Source organism: Falco cherrug, chromosome 4, assembly GCF_023634085.1.
Source record: "Falco cherrug isolate bFalChe1 chromosome 4, bFalChe1.pri, whole genome shotgun sequence".
In the NCBI taxonomy this organism is placed as follows: domain Eukaryota; kingdom Metazoa; phylum Chordata; class Aves; order Falconiformes; family Falconidae; genus Falco; species Falco cherrug.
In genome coordinates, this window is record NC_073700.1 from 86,293,944 (window position 1) to 86,319,542 (window position 25,599).

The 25,599-nt window shown below is 39.0% G+C and overlaps 1 protein-coding gene across 1 annotated transcript in view; it reads left to right on the plus strand.

Moving 5' to 3' along the window:
- Nucleotides 1–2,321: 2,321 nt before the first annotated feature.
- CNTNAP2 (contactin associated protein 2) overlaps nt 2,322–25,599 on the plus strand; it is a 1,159,973-nt gene continuing 1,136,695 nt past the window's right edge. Inside the window, exon 1 of the mRNA XM_055709318.1 lies at nt 2,322–2,633. Coding sequence (XP_055565293.1) covers nt 2,537–2,633 — 97 coding nt within the window. The 5' untranslated portion in view covers nt 2,322–2,536. The remainder of the gene's footprint in view (nt 2,634–25,599) is intronic.

Genomic DNA, 25,599 nt, shown 5'->3' on the forward strand with positions numbered 1-25,599 from the left:
GGGCAAGTGTGTTGCTTTTGTGTGCTTGTTGGAGGGGTGGTGGTGTCTGCAGAGTTTTTAAATACTTAGAGAAGCGGTTTCTTACTTACTTAGGTGAATAATAAAAGCCAATGAATACTGAAAGGGTTGCAAGATCTGAGAAAGAAAGCAGTAGGAATTTCTTGCATGTCGTAGCCAAAAGTTTTTCTTTTTTTCCATAAATATAAGCAGCCAGTTTCTGATAGTATATCAGCAATACCACTTCTGCTGTAGCTGGAGAAGAGAAAATGTAGTTTTACAGATTTGAAAAGTTGTGGGATATAGAGAAGGAGGAGAACAGAAGATGTTAACAAGAAAGAAGTTATGGAAAGAGGCAATTTTGAGCTAGTTTAATGGAGCTAATTACTATTTGTTTCTTAGTTAGTTCCCCAAAACCTCACATATCCTACAAATTAATGAACATCACAAAGTGTCTGTAGGTGTAAGGAATGGGAAGGATGTGGCAGAGGGCTCAGGACAATGCAGAGAATAGGTAACAGAACCTCTATGGGAATATGTATTCTTTCAAAACCAGAGATCAGTATAATAATACTTAACATCCATAGTGTGCTTTTTAATCCCACATTTGCTAAGACATATTGGCATTACTTCCATGGAAACATTTAAAATATGAACGTATTAATACTTGACATGGATAAGGCAAGGGAGGGAAAGGTTCAAGGAGGAAAATTTATGGCAGCTCGACAAGATCAGAGAAGTGCTCTTTCCCAGGACTGGCACTTCAGCTTTGCCCTGTGCCGTGCTCAAACCTCTGGGCCACAGCTCTCCTGGGATATCGCATGTTATGTAGGGATGAGTTTTCAAAATGACCTACAAGACAGGCACCATACTCCTTCTGAAAGGCAATAGGACTGAGAATCCTAATGTCCCAAGGCCTTCCTGAAAATCTCATCTTACGTACAGTCTTAACCACTTCATCACACTCGCTAAATAACAGCAGATACTTGTTAACAGCATGTATATTAGTCACTGAAAATATTTTATCCCTGCTTTGGGGCTCCTCTAAAGAAATTATACCTCTCCATTGCTCAGCTTTCTCTATATAACACCTGAGAAATAATTGTTTTCATTTTTCTTTGCCTCATTGATTGTAGAATAAATAATCCTGGAATAACTCCCCACCCTCATTATTCTGCTGTATCTGGTGAGCAATAACTTTTGGTTCAGCCTGTCTAAGGGCAGCGGCAGGAGGGATGGCGAGGGATGGAGAAGAGCGGGCTGTTGAGATCCCTGACCCGTGCGGTTGGGTATGGCCGGCTTGGCTGTCTCCTTCTGTAGGTGAACAACGCATGGCACCGGGAGGCAGCTTGCTCCCTGGCTGCCTTTGGGAGTGAGGAATCACCCGCGAGCGGCAACACCCGCATGCGGCCCTCGCAGCCTAGCCCCCCGCCGGCGGGCCGCGGCGCCCCCGCACCGGGGCCGCGGTAGGACCGGCCTCCGCGCGCCCGGCGGGGCTGCCGGCGGGCCGGGACGCGGGGGGCGCTGCCACCGCGCTGCGCGAGGGAGCGCCGGGGCCGGAGGCGGGGGGGGCCGGGCTGGGCTGCGCGCCCCGGTCAGCACCGCGGACAGCGCCCCCGGGCCGGCCCCGGCTGCGGCTCCAGCCCGGCGGGGGCGGCGGGTCCTGCGGGGCGCAGGAAGAGGGAGGAGCTGCAGGAAGCGGAGAGGAGGGGAGGGCAGCGCTGAGAGAGGATTTTCCCTTCTGCTGCTTGCCTTTTTTTTTTTTTTTTTTTTTTTTTTTGAGGAGGAGGGGGAGGTGGCGCCGCTGGTGGCAGGGTTTCCTCCTGCTGGGGGATGATGGATAGATGAGGCGAGCGGCGCCGAGCGCTGAGCCTGCTCCTGCGCTGCGGAGCGACTCTCCTCCCTCTCCCATTCCCTCGCCCTGCTTCTGCGTGAGTGTGTGCGGCTGCCCGGCGCTGTGCACCCAGTATATATACATCTGAGCCGGGAGGTGCTGCGAGCTGCTCTCGCAGCGCTGCTCTGTGCGGGAGGAAGGGCTCGGCTGCAGTGCTAGCAGCAACAGCAGCACCAACAGATTTCTCCGCCTTCCTCCCTTCCCTTCAGCTCCATCTCCCTTCCCCTCCCTCCCCCCACGTCTTTTTGGGGATTGCTTTTGAAATTTTTCTTCTTCTAGTCTGCAGTCCTTGTTATTTGATACTTAGTGCCTTTTTGTTTGTTTGTTTTTGTTGGGGTTTGTGTTTGCTTGCCTTTTTTTTTTTTTTTTTTTTTTTTTTTTTACCTTCCTCTGAGGAGGCACAGACACACACAAACACAGAGAAATAAGGGAAAGAAAAGTACCGGGACTTATCCTGCTGCTGCAAACCCAGAGACGGCAGAGGAAGAGGGGGGTTGGCTTCTCCCCCAAGGTAAAGCCCTGCCCCCTTTACCTCCTTGCCACCTCCTCCGAGAAGGGGAAGGAGAGAGGGAGAAGGAGCCAAAGTGGAGAAAAGCAGCTCTTCTGCAGCTGGCATTTGGAGTACAGGGAGCCAGGAAGCGAAGGATGGTTGTGGTTACCCGAGCGGGCTGCAGGGCAGCTCTTTTCCTCTGGATTTTCAGCAGCATCAGCTGCAGAGCCAGGACTGCTCTGTCTGCATCTCGTAAGTACCCTTTCCTAAGGAGCATGCACGATTTCAGCTCTGCAATAAGCCAGAAGGGAATTCCCACAACTCGGGGAGGCTGATTTTTTTGTCTTTGCTGGTGAAGCTGGTGTTTGCTTTGCTGTGTATTTTCATGTCTGTGTGTGCACCGAGGTTTAGCACTGTTCAAAATGCTCCCCATCAGGTCCCTCTTAGTGTAGATAATTTCAGTGGTAGCTGGTGTGGAAAGTTGGAAGACCTGCTCTATGATAGAGGCTTGGTTCTGCAATGGTGTCAGAGTGGGAAAGGAATCAGGCAGAAGCTGTTCAAAGTTTGGGGGTGGTTTTTGTTTGTTTGTTTGTTCTGGTTTGGTTTGGTTTTTCCCCACCTTCCTCAGAAGGCAGACAATTTGCATTTGGAAGTACTTCCACAGTTGTCTGAGGGAAAGGAGATGTGAGCAGTTTCCATAACTAGTGTTTTATCAAGGACCAGCAAGAGAAAATGTCTCATTTGAAGAGGAAAGAAAGATGGTGAGTTGATGACAGAGAACTGAGCCAGGACAGCTGTTCTTGAGAGTGAAGTTTTGCTTCCCACAATAAAATGAGCAAAGGTATTTTAGAGGAGACCAGAAATTGCCCCCTAGGGAGGCAGAAATAAAAGAGAAATGATCAAGCATCTGCTGAAATGCTTAACTTCAGACCGGAGGAGTGCAGAGCACCTATACAGGACCCCATTCTGCTATCAGTGTAAAAATGACAGCGCACTCATTGATTTCAATGGGTGTTAGATCAAATCTTTAACATTGCACTGAGCTGTAGTTTCCAGCAAAACGTTTACAGGTAGATGTCAGTGTGAAGTATTTACTTGTTTCTCTTCAGACGATGTAAAGCGTTTGCCCTTTGCAAAGTATTTTTGAAATGCATACTAAAATGAAGCAGTGCGTTTTTATAGAATCATCAAAAATAGACGCTACTGTTGACTTCCTCTGCTGTTTATAGAGGGAAGAGATGTCCTGACATGTTCCAGATAGATGTGCTGGGGCTGTGTGTCTGTGAATGGGGGCTGATTCTACCGACCAAATGGGCGATTGTCTTAGAATGCAATGTATATACTGCATAAAGATCTATGTGGATCATTAAATTTATTTGTTTGTTTCCTTGGGGGCAGGAATAAACAATGCAATGGAGCACTGCTATGCTTTCTCAGTAGGTTTCTGTCTGTTATCATCTGATACCTATTGAAAAATAAAACAATGTCATTGTTCCAGGATTTGCTTACACTTAGACATTTATTTTGTGTCAACAGAAAACATACAGCAGTGTCTGCATTGTATCTAGGGCTCACAGGCTATAGGATGTTCAGATATTTTTCTACCTTTGATTTAGGAGAAATATTGATCCTGAGGTTTACTGCTCAGTGCTGACCGGCTATCTAATTTTTCTTCTGAGTATTACTTCTTCATGGTAATTTCTTAGGCTCTGCATAACAGGAATATAAAGCAAACAAAAATAATAATTGGTGACTTAGGTTGTCAGAAATCTGGTTTTAGAAAACAAAGTTCCCTGTACTGCTTTTCTGTAATAGGATTTCTGAGCTTTTTTTCTGTCATTCAGTAATTAGTGGCTGTAGTTTAACTTGAAAATGACCTACAGTGGATTATCTGATTACTCAACAAACAAATCTTTAAGTTTTGAAAGAAGTTAGTTGAGGGGTTAATGGTTGTAGTAACACCAGCAACCCAGAAATTTCACGTATAAGGAATATATATATAATTTTAATGAAAATTTACTCATATATATTCCCATTTTGGCAGGGTTTTTTGGTTTGTTTTTGTTTTGTTTCAGATATTCAAAGATTTCATTATATTAAATTACCTTCCAAGAGCTTATGCACTACACTTCTTATGTAGCGTATAGCATTTCATTTCTGACTCACTTCTGACAGTGAAATGGAGGTAGATTTGTTTACTGGAAACAGCAATATAGCTAGAAGTACACGTCAACCTTAATATTACAAAAGGAGTATTCACATTGCAGTACATGCTTAAAATTCTTGTAAAGACGCCTGGGTGCTTGGGAAGTGGTGCCACGGTAGGAACTCAAGTGCTGTGTCACAGTGTTTTGGTGCACCACTGAACTGGTTGTTCTGTTGCACGCTTTGATATACAAACTGGTCACTGTACTTATTTTCTGGGATTGTTTATCACTTCATGTGTAACTGCTTGTAAATGGCATTGGGGAATGCTTTTTCTACTTTGAGAAGAGAAAGAAAGCACTTAGGTTTTTCTCTTTTTTTTTTCCTCTTCTTTTTTTTTTTTTTTTTTTTTTCTTTTCCTTTTTTTTTTTTCCTCATCAGTTGATTTTGAAGATCATACTGGGAATACTGCTGAAAAAAATTGTGTGAAATGCAGCTTTGATGTAAAACTGATTTCCAATCACGTTTTTATTTTCATCTGTATCGCTACTTGATGTTTTGACTTTGAAGTAATTAACAGCAGTAATTTTATTGTTTACAGTATTTCTTAGGAAGTATACAAGATTCATGGTGTACAGTGAATTACGAATCCCTATATATGAGCTTGCTACTCAATATTTTCTTAGTCTGCTTGTGCTGACATAGAAAAAGATACAGTTTTCAGAAAGAATAGAATTGGTCGTCACTTACGTGAATACATTTAATCTCAAATGTTTGTTTACTTTGCAAAGTCAGTAAAACTAGCTCTGTCATTAAAATGATGCCTCTCAGTAATACTGATTCAGAAGTGATCACGTTGAAAGTGTTGAATCTCATTCAGTTTTATCTCAAGATGAAGTGGGTGTTGAAAGCCCATCTTGTAGTACAGTAAACATACAGGGTGATACGGCATCACACACACTAATACTGAGATCTTACTGTAAATTTTATTCAGTGATGTTTTTCTTACCTTGCCAATAAATTCTTTGTATTCTTGCCATTTTTTTGAAATAAGCACAGGGGGATCAAAACTCTTAACTTCTGAAATCAAGGCTAATGAACAGCTCAACCAGGAGAGGTCATCATAAGATAAAAAGTAACATGGAAAATACAAATTTAGTGCTTTATAGTCTTTTCCATGTCTTAAAGATGAAATTATAAGAATATGACTATAGGAAGGCTAACTTTCACCTCTTTTCTTACAAAAAAACCACACAAAGCAGTGACCTTGTCTTCCTAATGGGGATGTTAAAAGGATTCATCATAGGATCATCTGCTTCTCTATGAAAGCAACTCACTTTAGATGTAATTATCTTTCACAGCTAGTTTTTATTTTTGTTTGTGTCTGTTCATGCACCATGCAAACCTGATCAGTACAGAACTATTAAAACTTACCATTCTGAGACTTTCCATGCTTTTGCAGTAGGTCCCATGCCAGTGCTGCAGTTGAAGTTTAACCCCATTTTACGGTAATTGATGCAGAAATCAAATGAAGAGCAGGTATAGTAAATCATGAAGATTTGTGTATCAGCAAAAATATGCATCTTTTAGCCTTGTCTACATGGCACCCAGGCTTTCTTTAATAGCTTGGGTAAAGCAAGAAATGTACTGAAAAAGTGTAATGTCCCTTTTGAAAGAGCAAGGCATTGTATGAGAAACTTCTTTTCAGGACTTCTGGACTAGATAGAATTAGAGAATCTATCCATCCAGTTCATGGTGCTTGAATGTTGCGTATGTGGGTATGTCACATATTCTGTTAGACTCATAGCTGGTGTTAGTTCTCTTCCAGGTAATTTTTTGGACATAATGGTATTTTGTGCAATCTGGTAAATGCCAGTTGTGTTTCTGTTATATCTGGTTAAACTTTCCTAGTTTAGGCCCTGTTGTCTGGATGTAAACTTGGAGATGCCACAGAATTTAGTTTCAAGTATACCGGAACATTTTCATGTAGATTTAAGGTTTAATTGTTTGTCTTACTCCAAGGGTGTCAAAGCACTTACAAATATACTAAACTTTTAAACTGAGGGCCTAAGTTTCCAGTAAGGCCATAGGATTTCATAACATTAAACATATGCTGGTTTTTTTCTTTCTGAACTCTGTAGCTGTAAATTAAACCAAACACATCTGCAATTATATAACAGTACCATTATTTAAGTGCTATGCACCACAATATAATACAATCAATATTCAACAGGCAAACAAGAGTTTGTTAATTGGTTATTATTTGACAACTTTGAACTGAGTTACTCAGGGTGACTTTTACAATGCATATGCTTTTCCTAGACCAATACAATAACCTTACATGTGAATGAAATAGTAACAAGTAGTCTACTGGCATTTCCATATTTGTGACAGCAGCTAGAGCCTGTGTCGGTGCTGAAGAGCCAAAATTTTAGAGTCCTTAACTTCTGTGCATGGAACATAACACAGCCTGACCGCAGGCGTCTGTCTAGGTACAGAAAGTCTGATTCAAAGTTTGATATGGTCAGTTGGCACTGAATCAATTGCAAATGCCATTGAATTAATGTTTTTTAAAAATGGTTTTTGCTGGGGTTCTTTTTGTTTTCTTCTGGGTTTAGTTCATTTATTTTTTTAAACTCTGGTGCGCTAATGTGGAATAAGACACAAAAAGTGCTTCAGTAAGTGGTCCAGTCTGCAAGAAAGTTTGAAACTGAGGTTAAAGTCTAGGAATTGAAAACTTGTCTCTGTGCACATTGGCTGTTTCTTGTGCAGAGACAAGAAATATTTTATGATTATTTCTCTTTTTTTTTTTTTTTTTTTTACTCAGGTAATTTTAACGTATTTGAAAGATTATTTCAGTTGATGCAGTCATGACAGGAAATTCTTTATATATAATATATTAATCAGACATTAGAAACTGGAGATCTACTTTGATAACTCTTTATCACCATGGATTTGTGAGAGAATAGGTTTTGCTATAGGAGTTCTTTAGGAATTTCAGCTTGGATCTGTAAATCTTATAAAGAATCAGATCTCATGTTCAATGTGCAGTAAATATAGCAATATTTTAGACTTTCTAATATTCCTAATGGTTGGGGCAATCACAAAGTATGCCCGAACTATGGGGGTTTTCTACATTTTCTACATATGCAGAAGCTGATCTAATTTGACTCATAGGTCAAACACAAGATAACTAGTTCCATCCTGAGGTGTGCCACTGCCCATGCCTGTATTTCCCAAGTGCCAATCATGCTGGGTCTTACAAAAGTACATGGATTGGCAAATACGTTTCAATCACTTCAGATAGAAAATGTTAGAGAGCCAAAATCAGTCCCTCCTCATCAGATGAAACTCTGAGTGACTTTTTCATTTTGTTAGTCTTCAAAATTTTAAAGAATACATTTAAGATTATGGCAGTGTTTAGAAAGAGGTGTTAATTTGATGAAGGCATCGTTCCAAAATCTACATGAACACAGGGTCCTTCTTTTGACATATCAGGAAGATCTGTGGGGCAAGGAGTATGAACTGGTAGCTTGATTCTTCTCCCACCGAAGGACACAGAAGTGCCACTGGTTATAAGGACTGTGTGGTTGTGGGTTTTTTTGTCAGTGTATCCATGATTCAGTCTGTTGGTGTGGGATACTAGAAATGATTAAAAAGTTCTTCACATTTCTGCCTTTGAACTAGCACTGATTTTATCTGTATTACACTTCATTTATTCAGCTGCTTTATTGGCATTGCATAGGTAGATAATCTGAGACCACCAGCTAATTGCAGGACATGCTAAAACTAAATTTGGTAGTGTAGGAAATTGTGGTAATCGGTAATCAATACTTTTGAGCTATTTGCAGTTCCAGCTTTGAAGATATCATAGATATAACAAAAGCACTCCCAAGACTGATGTTTGACATTTACAAAGGACTCCGGTACATCTAGATTTTGATAGCTCTGCAATTTTACAAGCAGCTTTACAAAGTTGAGACCTTTCCTGCCTAAGAAATTGTCTCGGTATTCTTGCGCTGCTGTAGTATCTGCCCATTTCCTATTTGTTCCTTAAGCTTGAACAACTGGTAATTGAGAGCAGAAAAAGATATTGACGTTCACATTTACCTCTTTCTTCTGCCCAAAAATGTTTAGAGATTTTTTGGCTTTACATACTCGTATAGAGGTGTTTTTTCAGATATTTAACGTGAGTGTTCATGCTAAGCCCACTGAGGGACTGATTTATTTAGACTTACAGTTCATAATTTGATGTTAATATTTATCAACATGTAAAATATTGATCAAATATTTTATTTTCAGCTGTGTGCAGACTCCAAAAATATGTTTTAAATAAATCAATGGCTAAGATTTATTCAACATAGCTAGGAACTTTGTTGACATTTGTATTAGTAAAACCTCAGGCTGGGTTACAACTTTAAATGGGTAAATAAAATAAGCAGCTAAAAATACTTTCTAGTAGCCAGGGAGCATTTGAACTTTTCTAGCCAAAGGATTTCCCATCCCACAAACAAATGCGATATCTTAGAATGAAGATTTATTATTTGTTTCTTTAGCATATTTGAGGTCCCTTTTAAAGGGAAAGTAACATTTTAATTTAGAAATGTAATGACCTGTTTATATATCTGTCTAAATATAACGTAAACATTCTGTTTGATTTTGTAAGGCTGCTATATCATTTAATATTTTGTAGCCTTTGCTCAGGGAAATCAGCCATGCACACACTCCATTTCTCTCTACTTTCTCTGTTTCTATGATGTAGAAATTAACTGACTATAAGCATTTTTTGCACCAAGTCTAGAAGTGTGCCACTGTCCATTTTTTTATCACCTAAATGGTGATAAAGCCTTGGCTGTGTCTGTGATCGATTGCTCAGTCATCTTATATACTTACACCAATATTCATTGTAAGGCCAATGAAAACCTGGGATGCAGAGGGAAGGAATACAGAAGATGATCAACAGATATGCTGATGAGACTGAAAGGGTCTGTTTTCACAAGGGGCAGCAGAGAAGCTGATGGAAAGTTTGCCAGGGGAAAAAAAGGAAGAATTAGTGACAACGAATGGAAGCTTAGAAGTATATGGGCCTAATGCAACGGGATGCAGCACAGCAGGCAAGGGAATTGCAATATATTTTAGGTTTTCATGTGTTACCTACTGGGTTTAAATGTCACTGATAAAAAGTTCTTGAAACACAGTTTGAAATGCAGTTAAACTGGGATGTGATTTTACTCCCAGTTATATTTATGGGAAAAATTGCAAGGCTGTGGTTGGGGAAAAGCCTTATGTATTAAGACCAAACCAACAAACAAAAACCCAAAAATCTTTAATTTACAGCCTGTTGACCAGTTTTCAAACAGATCTCTAGATTCTGCCCAGATTGTCAGCGAGACATAGAAGGGTCTTATACATCTTTCATTTTCCCTGAATATAGATGAATGTTCAAGTATCTTTAAAAGGATGAGGATAAATGGAAGAAAAGGAAAATAAATTCATTTTAAAACAAAATTAAAAATGAAGACTAATGGCCTCCCACCATTGTTCTGGACCATGAAAAAAGAAGAGGTGTGGGGGCTGAAGAGAGGTTCTCTCCCATACAGTGACAGTAACGTGTTCCCTTCCTGGTGAGCAGTGGAGTCAGAGGGAATAGCTTGCCCTGTCCTCAGCTTTATCATCACATTAGAGGATGAGTGAGCTTCTGTGAGAGAGGGAGTCGGAAGCATATCCTGCCCAGGGCAGGCTCTGCTGGCTACATGATCCCAAGCTTCAGCAAGCTGTACTCTCTAATGTGCTTTCCTTCAGTTTTACATCCAAAAAAATGATGCTGCTGGGCATACTGTCAGTTATATGATGAATGTCCTACCTGCTTCTTTCCTGGTACAGCCAAGCTGTTTGAAGTGATAGCAGAATTCCCTATAGATTAGAGATGGTATCCATTAGAGTTCCAGCCTTCTTCCAAAAACACATGCTGCCAGGCCACACACCCATTTGCTTCTGCTCTTAATTATTTGCCATTTTTCACATACCTCCTTTCTCATTTTATTAATAGTCTTACTCCCTGCTCTCTGCCCTCTCCCCACCCTTTCCTCCAGCAATAAACTGACTCCACTGACTTGTCTTGGATTTTCATTGATTCATCACCATATCAAGTAACTTGCTGAGCCTGGAACTAAGGGAGATTGTCTTCACTGATTCCTGATTAATTCATCTGTATGTGTAAGCTAAGTACACAGGTAATAACTCAATTGAAATTCCTTCACTGCTTAATTGCTGTGCCATAGTCCTGGCATGTTAAGTCAGATAATCAGATATTATGAATGAAGTTAGGATTATTTTTTTCCAAAAACAATTATTAGAATGTCATCATAAGGAATGCGTTTACTAACTCTCTTTATAATTATGCATAAAATGGACTTTCAGCCTTTAGGTCAGTACAGTGCATATGTATTATACATATGGAAAAAATTACATCAAAGAAATGATGTAAGTCATGCTCCCAAACCTACATATTCCTATCTTATAAGGCCAAGAAGGTTCACTGAACCCAGCTGTGGTGATATGACTGGTTGTGTTATGATCTTCATCTGCTTCAGACATCACAGAATCACAGATTCAGTGAACCACAGAATGGTTTGGGTTGGAAGGGACATTTAAAGATCATCTAGTGCAACTCACCCTGCCAATGGTAGGGACATCTTCCACTCAGTCAGGTTCTCAAAGCTCTGCCCAAAGTGACCTTGAACGTTCCAGGGATGAGGCATCTCCAACTTCTCTGGGCAATCTGTGCCAGAATTTCTGTCTTCTGTCTAATTTAAATCTACCCTGTTTTAGTTTAAAACTGTTACCCCTGTCCTATCACAACACACCCTGGTAGAAAGTCTTTCTCCATCTCTCTTGTAAGCTCCCTCTAAGTATGGAAAGGCCACAATAAGGTGTCCCTAGAGCCTTCTCCAGGATAAATAACCTCAACTCTCTCAGCCTTTCTTTATAAAAGGGAGAAGCCCTCTGACCGTTTTTGTGACCCTCCTCTGGACCTGCTCTTACAGGTCCATGTCTGTCTTGTGCTGGGAGCCCCAGGTGGGGTCTCAGGAGAGCAGAGTAGATGGGTAGAATCACCTCCCTGGACCTGCTGGATCCTCAGATGGTCTTGAACCTGATCTTCTTCTACAATAGGTGGGACATCATTCCCCCGGTCTCTGCCTTGAGATTCAGGGGCCTGAGAGAGATGGGAAATGCACTTGCCAGTGAAAACTTGAAGGAAAATAGTTGTTGAGTACCTCAGACTTCTCCATATCCGTTGTCACCAGATGCCCTGTCGTATTTTTCAGGGGGCCACAGTATCTTTTATCTTCCTTTTCTGACTAACATACCTGCTAAGCTTTTAACACATTTCCTCCCAGCACTGGATGTCTCAGTCAGAACTATGTTCTTTAGTCTAAGCTTATGACTTTACACATGGCCACATTAAAATGCCTAATGTTTCCTTTTACTAGCTGACCTAGATGTCCCAAGCTTGTGACAGGAGCAAACTTCAAGTCATCTTCAGCTTCAAAAAGTATGAATTTTTCTGCAGTTCAAATAATAAAGGTGTTAAATACCGAAGGGTTAAAAAACAGATTTCTACCAGTTCTCACTAGAAACCAGTCATCTCCTTTGTTATGGTTACATTTTGAGATACTTAGTGTGTCACATTTATAATAATTTTGTATCTTTGTTAAAATAGTGTATTTTATCTTTGTTAAAATTTTGTATCTTTGTTAAAATAGTTAAAATAGTGTTAAAAAAGTCAAATGCCTTTAGAATTTGAAATGCATACTAGTACAGTGTGTGCAGAAACAGATATAAATGCATATATATGCCAATTTGATGTTATTTAAATCTGTCATCTCAGAAAAAAAAAAAAGGCCTTACAAAAAAAACCCAAAACACATCAGGATACTTTGACAAGATCGATTTTTCATAAACCCATCTTGATTCGCACTAACTACATTTACCTCCTTTAAATTTTTATTAATTGTGTTCTATTATTTTGTCTAGCAGCAATGTTAGTTGGAGCGGCTTGTGATGGCGCGGGTCATCTTCAGTGTTCGCACACCATGCTTACCTTCATGGTGCCTTTTGGTGTTCCCTTGGTGTTCCCTTGGTGTTCCAAGGGTTACTGCAAATCAGCAATAACAGCGCTCAGAGACCTTCCCAGACATAGGTTGCTCTGTTGGTTTGAAGCTGTCTAGCCTTGTTAGCTTCTCTTTAACATCTTCCTCTGTTTTTTATTAGAATGTAAATTGTTTTGTTGCCACTCTGGGATCTGACTATGCAGTCTCGTTTGTTTTCCTAACACTGTATGGTTTTGTCTTTTCTACAAGATGGGCAATTTCACCACTTGTACATAGCAGTCTTTTGATATGGATCCTTCTGCTCCTCATCTCCTCTCTTATCTCTTGTTTAAAAAAAGCAAACACACCTGCTTTTGGCCTTCTTTTACTTTTTTATTTTCCTTATGTCTTCTGTGCGTAGCCAAATTAAGCCTTGTTTTCTTTTGCTTATAATTTTCCTGTATTTTAAAGATTCTGATTTACTGAATCACAAAACGGTTGATGTTGTAACGGACTGCTGGAGGTCATCTTGCTTTGCTCAAGCAAGGTCACCTAGAGCAGGACCATGTCCAGAGGGCTCCAGATAGTCAACAACCTCCCTGGTCCTCTCTCCACTTCAAGCAGATAACTCCACATCCTCCCTGGACACCCTCTGCCAGTGCTTGGGCAGCCTCACAGCGAAAATGTTTTCCCTGATGTTCAGATGGAACCTTGTGTTTCAGTGTGTGCCTGTTGGCTGACAGGTTCCTGTCAGCCCATTTCTCCAGCCTGTTGAGGTCCCTCTGGATGACAGTATGACCCTCTGGTGCATCAGCGACTCCTCACAGTTCTGTGTCCTCAGCAAACTTGCCAGGGGTGCACAGCACCCAAATGATTAACAAAGATGCTGAACAAGGCGGTACTCGGTACTGACTCCAAGGGTAAACTGTTCCAACTAGACTTTATGCCCCTCTCTGGGCCTGGCCATTCAGCTGGTTTCTAATCCACTGTCTGCTCAGGCAGCCTGTGCTTCATCAAATTTTCTATGGGGACCTTATCGGAGACAGTGTGAAAAGCCTTACTGAAGTCCAGGGAGACAATTACCAACTGCTCTTCTCTCATCTACTAGGCTAGTCATTTCATCATAGGATTTTATCGAGCTGGTCAAGCATGACTTCCCCTAGGTGAAGCCATGCTGACTGCTTCTGATGATTTTCTTTTACTTAATGTGCTTGGAAATGGTTTCCAGGATGAGCTGCTCCATCACCTTCTCAGGGACTGAGGTGAGGCTGACAGGTCTGTAGTTCCCTGGGTTCTCCTTCTTGCCCTTCTTGAAGATAGGAGTGACATCTGCTTTCCTCCAGTCCTCATGCAGCTCTCTAAATTGCCATATATGTTGTCAAGCATTTACTAAAGGATTTTTAAACAATTTCCATTTAGATTTTTTTCTGTTAGCACTCATAAGTTGTGAAGAGGTCTAGCTACTGCTGCTACTAAATATACTTAATAATGGATTTTTACCTTTATCAAGGAGCAACCAAAACATGTCATTAACACTAGAAACACAAGTAATACAGCTTTATCATTATTAGAAGTTTTAATTCTGACCTATAAATTAAAATCTTATATGCATATAATTACCTGTCAGGATCGCTGAACCCAGCTACAGTGATATGATAGGTTGTGTTGTACCTTCATCTGCTTCACACATCATACAGTCATAGAATCAGTGAACCACAGAATGATTTGGGTTGGAAGGGACATTTAAAGATCATCTAGTCCAACCACACGGCCATAAGCATGGACATCTTCCACTCGATCATGTTGCTCAGAGCCCCATCCAACCTGACCTTGGATGTTTCCAGCTTTAGGGTATCCACAGCTTCTCTGGGTGACCTATTCCAGTGTCTCCCCACTCTCCTTGGAAAATATTTCTTCCTTGTATGCAATCTATATCTACCCTGTAGGAAGGCTAGACAGCAGCAATAAAAATGGCCTTAAAGAGATTGAAAGAAGATGATTGTTGGTCTCAGGCATAAAGAAGCAATATAATCTTTTCTGACTCAATTCTGGCCTGGTCCCTGCTATTACTTAAAGCCACAAGAGAAGATTCATCTGGATTTTTGGTCTGGTAGGCATATCTCACTGATTACTGATTTGTGCATTTAATGACTTACTGTATCAAGACAAGTCCCACAGAAATGGTCTTCCCAGTCTTCACTCACCTCTTTCTCTGTATTGATAAGGAATGTTTTGTTCAGAATTCTTGTTGTCATAAAGAATATTTATATTCTGAATTAAAAAAAAAAAAAAAAAATCACTCCTCTTTAGTTGCTGAAGATTTACCTTTCATGAAATAGCAGCAAAAGCATTATGTCCATTGTGAAGCATGTTCAGAGATGGGAGTTGATTTTATTTTTTTCCTCACTGGGAAAGGAAATTGCTTTTGGTTTTATAACAAATCTGAAATGAGGTAGCTCAAATGTGTAGTTTCATCATGTTATGATGCCATGTGTGTATATCTTGAGGTGTGGGGTTGGGTTTTGTTTGTTTGTTTGTTTGTTTGTTGTGGTTTTTTTTGTAAAGGGCAAAAAACCCTTCCTTTCCTCAAAAAATGTACTATAATATCAAGGAATCTTCCTGATGGAAACCCAGAATGGACTGACCATATTAATGTTGACCATTTACATATGCTTTATTGACCTGACAGAGGAGAAATTATTTTGCAGAAAGAAAATTAATTTGGTACTTATGTTTTCCTCTGGAACATAAGCAGTTGATAGTAAGAGCCCCCCTTTTTTTTTATCTTGGATTTTTTTTTTGGTTTGTTTGTTTGTTTTTTAACTGACCATATTTCACTGATCATATTTGACTCTCAGAAAAGTCTTTGCTTGTCCTGAAAAATATTGTGAGAAGTCGTGAAAGGCTGAATCATTGTGCTTGAAAGTGCCTAGAGAGGGAGCCCTTCTGCTAGATTCCTGAAGAGTTTGGATCTTGCATACTAACTTAGAAATAGAGCAGCCAGTTCACTACATTATGTCTTGTAAGTAGCCCTGTCTAGTGAACCAAGTTCTAACTCAACTTTTGGTGATGACAGACTTTGACTATAAACAGCTTACCAGAGTACTTCACTTGAGAACATGTATCTGATTTATACAGTTGTTGAGTCCTGCAAAATATAGCTGAAGGCAGTGGGGACCAGGCAAGCCAATGCTGATGTTCTGAGCTAGGGGTACTCAGAATTACAGGCGTATCACAAACCCAGACATAGGAAAAAAACAGTCTACTGAGTTCTGTCCACAAAGTTGTGGCATAAAAATTCCCTTTAATTCTTCTCAGCAAGTCTAGAAAAGAAAGACAGAACCAAACTAGGAAGACCTAGAGATGCCAGTAAGCACTGAAATTTCAAACATGCCTCAGATTCAAAATTCAGTGGAGTGAGGTCAGTTTTTCTAGGCCAGACATGTCCCTCCACATATTCCTCAAAACACTGCATCAGAATCTGTTTGGCCTTTTTTTTTCTGATGTAGGTACATATGCAGTGTCCCTTGGAATTGCCTGAGATCCTCTATATCATAGTATACTGTGAAGTGTTGATGTAGGAATGCATCCCCCAAAATGTTGTCAGATGGCATGGATGAAAGTAGCTGCTACTGAAAAAGTGCACAAGTAACTGAGTAAAAGGGTATAGATGTAAACTCAAAGAAAATGAGACTGAACTGTCAACTGAACTATAAATAAAAACATGTCATAATTATGAGAAATCGCAACAATTGTTCCAAGTCTGCTTGTAGGAGTGAAAAGACCCTTAGCGTCAAATGTCTCATTTCTGCAGAGCCACAAAGATAAGGACAGTGCTGAGAATTTCTCAGAGAATTTTCAGTGGTATTTCAGTGGCATGATTGGTATTTTATCCCCATTCATAGAGTTAAGACAGTACTCTGCTTCCCAAGAAGAAAAATATTGTTTACAAATATAGCCTGTTATTTATTTAGAAATCTTTACTTATAAATCAGTATGCCATGCTTTGCTTTAATAACTGATCACAGAAAGTAACGAACATACAGTTATAAGGGATCTCATAGTAATTCAGACTATAAAGATGTAAATGCTTCTAATAACACACAAACCATTTATATCAAAGGAAAATTGTTCTGGTGTCTGTTTTAATGAGGAGTGTAGTTACTTTTCAGCACTGGTGTTTAATGCTTACAAAGTTTTGTTTTCTTTCTTTCTTTCCATCTTCCTTCTGCCTCAAGCAGATATTTCAATTAATTGAAATGAAAATACTTACATCATATTCCAGGAGATTCTTATCCTTTGATTCTGGCAAAGGAACAAAAGGGGAAAACCAGACATCTTCCTATATATATTCTAGTGGGCAAATCCTTAATAATGTCTGATGTCTGAGATGGTCCCATAAAGAGTTGAAAAGATGTGAATACATTCTGCCTGATGTTTTATGGTAGAAAGGGATGTGGAGACCTTAAGAGCAAGGAGCAGAACTTCCTTCTATATGATGTTCTTGATATTTTTCAGGGGAAAAATTAATGGGCTAGCAGACATGTTTGCAGCACACATGTAATTTGCAGCTGGGGTGTGTAGAAGTCTAGTATGGACGGGAGCTCGCCTAAAATTGTCCAGAGGCTGTGCATAGAGACAGAGAACCTGGAGCTGTGTTGGTTCCATGCAGGTTTTATTGCACATGATGTGTTTTGACCACTTTTGTAGATATAAATGGACTAAATATTCCAACATTTGTAAGAATGAGCCTCAAATGTAAATCTGGCCATGTGTTATATATGCCTTTAATAAGAAGAGAAAGAGTGCTGTGCATAGAACAATGTTTATAACACAACTGATGGCAGCAAAAATTTTCTGTGATAGGTCTCTAATTTCTTTTCAGTAACGGTAATATTTTTATAAAACATATTAAAATTATCCAGCCACATTGTATACAGTGAAATACCCTTTTGACTGTTAAGGAGCATTTGTGAAATCTGACTTTTGTGGAAAGGCACCTCAAAGACTTTCAAAGAAGGAACCTGGTTCAGCCACAGATTCACTCTTCAAATACAAGTATTTTATTGTTCAAGACTTGTTTAAATTGAATTCAATACACATAATCAATCAGGCTGTGAAATGGACTTCATACCTGAAGCCTGAGTTTCTGGGAATAACTCCTCAGCTAGTGTAATTTCTCTGTCTTGAGTAATTTAATGCTTGAAATAATAAGGGACCTCTCTGTCATAAGCTGAGCAAAGATGGGGAGAAAAGATCACATGAAAATGACAGACATTGACTTTTGGGAAAATAATAATAAATAAACAGAGGCCAATAACCTTATTCAAGGTTGAATTGTTAAATGTTTTTTTACTGATTATTTTAGGGAACTAGCTGTGGAGCTAGAATGATAGAGTGTGCTTTGTTGTCTGACCACAGGAACAGGGAGAGTAGGAATTTGGATATTTAAGAGTTTATTGACTTCTGTGTAGTTCTCCTAAAAAATCAACCACCAAGTTTATTTCTAGATAGGATGAACCCTTCAGAAGTTAGTTCTAAGGATTTTTAGTTCCAAAGTTTACATTCTGTTCAATTCAGAGACACAGACACTAATTTGTCTAATTGGTACTGAGTAATGAATTTTAGAATACACAAACTCCATCTGTCTTAATTACCTGGTTAGAGCTTTAAAAATGGCAGCCAATTAAGCCAGGAAATGCATGTGATTTGAGTGGCACTTAGAAGGTAGAGCTGTCAGTTAATTTTTAGTTTTCTTTGACTGTTAAGTGTGGCTTTTTGGCTGACATCAGGTGATTTTAAAAAATTGTGGATCTTACAGAACTAGAGTAGTATCCAATGAAACTGATTGACTAGAAATTGAATCTATAAAGAATGATTTAGATTATGATAATCTTGTATAAGAATGTCACAAGTTCTTTAAAAGCCAGCTATCATGTGTGTTTAGATAATTTGAACTGCTAGTCAGTGTCTTTCTTCAAACAAACTATAAATTATTTGCCCTGTGGTGTTCACTGCAGCATCTGCACTTCCAGTCCATAAAATCAGCAGAGTAACATGCACCTAACATTATTTTTAATAGTTATTAATATATGTTCTGTTAAAGACATTTCAGTCATTGATCTGGAAGTCGGAACTGCTCATGCTTTGCAATGGATTGTTTGTCTATGTCTTTGTAATTTAAATTAATGTTTTACTTGACAGAATCATAACAGATGATCTGATGATACACAATAACGTATTGTTATTATATATACGTATATAAAATATAAAATTATATAAAAATAATATATATATATAAATAAAAATATAATATTAAAAAGTCCACACACTATATCCAGAAGACCATCTTTCTTGAAGTGTTGGAACTTGTAACAGTGTTCAAGGGATGGTTTAACCACACTTCGGTCACACTGAAAAGTCAGCATTTTTTAATATCTGGTGTGATTTGTATATGATTCCAAAATATATTTTCACTGTTTGTTAATACCATAGATTATACTGTCACATCAAAAAAATATTGCACATCCGTATGTCAAATATTACTTCCAGTACTTTCTAAGTCTTACATTTCATACACTAAACAACTAAATTGCTATGCACATCTTTGATAGGTATAATTTCTGAAAAACCCTTATGATACCAAAATTTTGCCAGTTTTAACAAAACATTGGATCTCTTGGGAAGTGGGTGTATTAGCACAATATGGCCCATACTCTCCCACAGCTTCACTGCTGTGCAGTGGTGAGGGCGCAGCTCTAGGGTGGTCTACCTGGAGTAATGTTCTGCAAGTAAATAAAATGTCCACTCAAAATGTCCACTGGGCAGTAAATGTCCATGTTCACTTATAGAAAAGTAATCTAGAAGTCAGTTAAATAAAAGACTAAAATAAGATAGGGCCAATTTTACTTTGAAGGGAACACAGTGCCTTCTCAGGGGGCCAGGATCACCATACGAGTAACTCAGATTGTTGCTGAGTTAGTGACTGCTCGTAGGATCAGGAAGGACTTAAGAGATACACCCAATTGATTGCTGACATTCAGAAGCACATAGGATATACGTGAACCTTCCACTCCTCAATCACAGATCCAGGTCTACTGGGTGACTTTACTCATTTTGCTGTTAATTCAGTTTCCAGGAGCAAGGGAATGAATGGTTCGTGAGAACTGCAGTTGGAATCATCAGGCATAATATTCTTCAGTCCAGCCACAAGAGGCTGCCCGTTTCTCCTTGAGGCTCCTGGCTTTGCCCCAGCCACCCTAGCCGCAGTGGGCAGCTCACCTGGGTTACACGTGCAAGGACTCCTGCGCAAGTGCAAGGCTTGGTGCCCTAAACACTTTGTTGCAAAGAAATGGAAATTTTTAAGCTGATTGGTAAGAGCTTTAGGGAAGGCATAGAACCTTTTTCCAGACTTGATATAAAATGGTGTGAAATGTTTCAGTGAAAGTTTTGGCAGTGAGTTGGCCAGCTGACACAGGTTGAGTAAGAAATTGCGAATATGCCAAGGGAATTTTTAGTTTCCTTTCATAAAGCTCAGGGCCGATATCAAAACTAATCAGACCCCTTAGCATGTGCTCATTTGATCCGGGACTGGATCTGCATTGGCTGATGCTAAGTAGGGGATTGTTAACTGCAAGGGAGCTGAACCAAGGATTTGGGAAAGGAGACCAGCTAACCTCAGCCACCTTCTTTTGGCAAGCATCCATTGTACAGGTCCTTTCCAGAGGCTGTCCTAACAAACCAGAATTAAATAAACCAGAATTAGAAGTAAACTTAGATGCCTAACCTACAGATGTCTTCTCTCTTAGGGTCTTACTTTCTTGTACAGTAAATAACTGTGCCTGATGCCATCTTTTTAACTTGTAAGGGGGTTATACTGTCCTGTTCTAAACCTGGACTGAAAGTTTGCTGGGAGGGCTGGGGGTTTATACCATGACTGTCTGCGTTCCTGCTGTAGGAAGTGCTGAAGGTGTAACCCAATTAAACCCCATGTTTTGTATCTTGGTTTTTTTCACTGCATTGTGTGGGCTATTAAGTCCTCAAACCATTTTTGAAAAACAGTGTGTCATAGGCTGTTTTTTCTTAAACTCTGTGTAGAACGTTCTCTTAGTGACTTTCTAGCAATTTATAGAACAAACAACATTTCTCCCCAGGCAGTTAGTAGTTAATTTTCATCTGGATACTTATTTTTTACAACAAACATGTGAAAGCCAGCTTCTCTTTCAAATAATAAGAGAGACATTATGCTTCAGATCAGGTTTTGTACAAGAAATAAGTCAGAAAATGAATCAAACCACTATTTTGCATTCGACAGATCATTTAGTAAACAAGCATAGAAAATTAGAACCCTATTGATATGATAATACCTAACTACAACTGTACTATTTTCTGGATCACAAAATTTTAATTAAAAATAGTAGAATACTGAGCCAACCTCACTCTTACTTCCCACTCCTCTTAATTGCTGAACATCATGGATTTTTGTTCATTGTCAAATTTCTACTAAATTAGACCTGATCATTACAGCCCCAAAGCACATGAAATTAAGCCTCTGTTGATAAAGTAGTGCAGAAATAAAAATTTTCCTTTCCAGTACACCAGCTTGCAATACCACATTATCAGATAAGCTTTAAAAATAATTTCATTTAAAATTCATCTGTAATCAAACTATGAAGTTGATCTTTCTAGTCGATCTGATCATTGATTTTTTTCATTAGTTTTTCCATCCCCACCCCCTTCTTATATAAAGTGGCTCTTCAGATAAACAGTGAGTCAAAAATCAAATAAAATGTTCTCAGCCCCTTTCAAAAAGTTTTCAGAGAAAAGAAAAAGCATATCCTGAACTGCACTTTGGCACCATGTAATTTTTTTCTTCGTAGGCAAAGGGATCCTAACACTGTATGGGCAGGCACAGGTTCATTTTCCACTGTTGTAATATTTCCCTTTTATCTTCAGCACACTGACATCAATGTCCAACTTTATGATGACGATGATCTGGGATCTTTTTCTTCTTCTTAAATTATAACAAACATTTATTTATTCCTTACACATAGCATAGCATCAAAACGGACAATCGTCATAGATTTACTGTTGATGGACAGCGTGATTTATGAGCTGTTCACAGTCTCATCCAGCTGTTTTGCATTGGAGCAAGTTTGGATCCATGGTGAACGAGTGTTGAGTGTTACAGTAATCGCTTGTTTGACCTCAGAGCGCCCACTGTTTAATGTAGCTAACACAATGTATGTTTTGATGCTGTTTTAAGAAGTAAATGTACTCTTCTGCAGCATGTCTGTATGTACGGGGTCTGGCTGGGGTGGAGTTGGTTTTCCTCACAGCAGCTCCAATGATGCTGTGTGTTGGGTTTGTGACTAAGGCAGTGTCGGTAATGCACCAGTGGACTGGTTACCATTGCACAGCACTTGCGTGGGGCCAAGGCTTTTTCTTTGCCCCACTCTGTGCCCCCGACCCCGGTGAGCAGGCAGAGGTTGGACAAGAGACTGGGAAGAGACACAGCGAGGAGGGAGTGGGAACATTCATGGTCACGGTGTTTGTCTTCCCAAGTTACTGTTACACATGCTGAGCGCACAGCTTTTCCTCACCTGTTAAACTGTTGTCATCTTGCTCCTTGTGTGTTCCTATCTTCCTTCTGCTTTATTCCTGTCCCGCGGGAAAGTGGAATCAGTGAGCAGCTGTGTGGGTGCTTGGCTGCTGCCCAGGCTCAGCCCTTAACGCTGGTGTTTTGTTAGGTTGCCATCTCAGAAAAACAATCCTTGATATATCCCCTACTTGATTCTGATGTTTAAAAAAAGTGTATGTTCCATCGTGCATTAAGATTAGGTGGTTATACTAAATAAATGATTTAATGAAAGAGACAGCAGGCTCCTTTAGATATTTTAGAACACAGACATTTAGTTTCAGCTCCTTGCAATGTCTCTTTGTTCTCTTTGGCTTAAATAATTCTGCAGTGCAGGGAAATATTTTTTATCATATTATGAATATCTTATCAGAAAGAAATAATAGTTTATTTAAGACTATATACCAAACAACACTGCTTTGGAGGAACTGGGTTTTTTTCCCCACATGGAATGCTAACTGCCATTGAGACAACACAGTTTTTTATAGATTAAATATGTTGCACCTGGTTTGAAGAACGGTGACTCATTATACTGATGAAATTCAGGACCTAATCTTTTAAAATGGACCAAAAAATCAGCCAGTTTGTGTATGCAATTAGGAAAACAGTCCTAATGCTGACACTTGTCATCCACAGGGAGACTTTATGTGCCCCTCAGAGGCTGGTTCTGTCCCTTTGTCATAGGGACTGTATTTCAGAGTCAAGTGGCTTGGTGGGGTGCCTGAGGCTAGACTGGGTAAGAGTATCTTTCATGGAAAATCTAGGTCTGCTTAAATGAAGGAGAAAAGCAATAATAAAGACAAGGCAAAAGGAGCATCCACTTGTCTCCAGTTGGACTGGAAAGGAGACAGGTATGCTTAAGGCTTGTTCACTGGCATTGCTATGCCAGCAAATGGGAAGGCAGGTTCCCATGGTGCAGAGCAGGACCTACTCAGGTGGCAAACACATGGACCTGGAGGAAAGAGTGAAGTGAGGAGTGAGTGTATGTGTTCGCCAGGAGAATCGAGACATCAGCCTATTAGATTTCAAGGAAGCTGAATCCATCATGTCTAAGTATGATTCAAACTTCTGAGGTAGTCTTCTAACTTTTCATGGTTAATCTTTGATCTAGATATCTGTAAGACACCTTTTTTGTTTTCCTCCCATCTTTAATTTCCACTAGAGCCAGGATGTAGCAACGGAAGAACAGGGGAAAGAATGAAGTGAAGGAGAGCAAAAAATAATTACTACATTGCTTGCTTTTTGAAAGTGCTTGTGATTACAGCTGCTAATTAAGTACAGCAGAAGGCCTGTACTTAAGAAAACATGTATTTTTGCACTTAGAATCAAGACCATTGCATCAACTGACACCGAAAACATACTGCATGCATTAAAACACGAACGAACAGACAATATACTGTGGAATATGTATTTTGGTGAAACCAAACATATATTTTTTTTCATATTCCATGCACATGACATGATTAAAGCAGTTTCCAGCATATTTTTTTGCATGGAACTTGACCTACTTTTCACACTTCTATGGTTTAACAGAAAGTATTGCTTGTATTATATTCCTTCTTTATAAAAATCTATGAAATCAATCTTTAAGAAAACTCCACTAAACTGTAACTAGCATGTGTGCAGTTTAAGATATAATAATAATGTATAGCTGAATAATAGCATTCCATGATTAGGAATCTAGTAATAGTGTGTAGGCATTGTGTTCAAAGCAATAATCATTACTCAAGCAAGCAGTACCTGCAAAGTCATCCATATTTGTGTAAATAAGAAATTACCTACATTTCTAAGGAATGAAGGATCAAGTCCATGCATTACTTAATCATAGTACCTTCTTATACTACTTAAGGCTTTTTATGTGCGTGCTGCAAAGGAATAAATGGAGATTAAGGAGGTACTTGATTTGCAAAAGGCATATGAGGCAGTAAATCAAGTCGATTGGTTCCTACTGTCCTTTTAGTACCAGATTGCTAGACAATACCACTTTTGCCCCAAACCCCCTTTTCTTACTGTCATGTAGCTTTTCTTCTGCTTTCTAAAGTGTCTGAAGAAGGTCCTGAAGTGTTTTTTGTGGGAGAGCAACCACTTAAAATACTTAACCTTAAGGTGGAAAACTAAGAGAGTGATTTTAATGAATGGTTTAAAATTGAACTATTAAGTTTGTAATTGTGGTTTCTCTTTCAGACTGTAGGAAGAGTGTATGTATCCATAGAATTTCCTTCTTTTTTTCCAGTGATATATAAGTATATACTATTATAAAAATACTTTCTTTCTGTACAAACCTTGCTTTGCTCCCTATCAATATTATTATTTGCCATTACCTCCCTTTGCCTGACAGCAAAGTCCTGTGACACCTGAAATTGAATAGTAAATGCTGACACACATTATTCCAAATAAATATATGGCAAATGGACAAAGTTTGTGATATGTTCAGCACACACTGGGGTAAGACAATGCTAGCCCTCAAGATCCTTTCTCTTAGATAACATTGCACAGATAAAGGACTAGTAGTATTCTCAACAGCATTATAAGCACACCCCAGGTCTGTTTCATCCTTTTTTAGGTGTTGAAGTGTTATCAGTCTTTTTTTTTTTTTTTTTTTTTTTTATTTTTTAATGCTGGGCAAATGAATTAATTTCTTTATGTTATGGCTGAAAATTATTTAGATGTTTCAATGTACTGTAATGGTGTAAGAGTGAAGTAATTTTCTTGCTGAACACACTGATGAGAAAAAAGAAGGGTGCTATGCAATCAAGAGAGGACAATAGATTAGGGACGGGACAGATTACAATTTCATGTTTAGATGCTGTCGAGATCTTATTACACTCAGGTTTAACATCTCCCCTTTCTCAAATGACCTCAACAGACAAAACTGGTTTTGTTCAATTCAAGGGTTATCAGTGATAAAGAAGTTTATCAGTCCTTAAGAGGAGTAGTGTTTCCTGTGGATGACACTGTTATGGAGAAAATATAATCAAACAGATAATAAACTGTAAGGCATAGCACAAAAATCTATATGTTTTTTATGTTTTGTTGATTTTCAGTGTGACTTGTGCTGCTCATTGTCTAAGGTAATAGAGAAACAATGGTGGTATTAAGTTTATAAATCCAGTGGAAATGGGATGTTGACACCTATCACCTACAGGTTTCTTTGAAAGTCTTCAAAAACTGGCACTTTTGGAAATAACCACCTAAAGTTGAAGCTTCAAAGCATTTTGAAAATTAGCTTCAGTGAACTGGGTTTGAAAACCTTGCTGTGTTCTTTTTGTCTTTAAACATGAAACATTAGATTGGAAGAAAACTCATCCTCTCTTTGCTCATGATTTTTTGGTTTCACTTTATG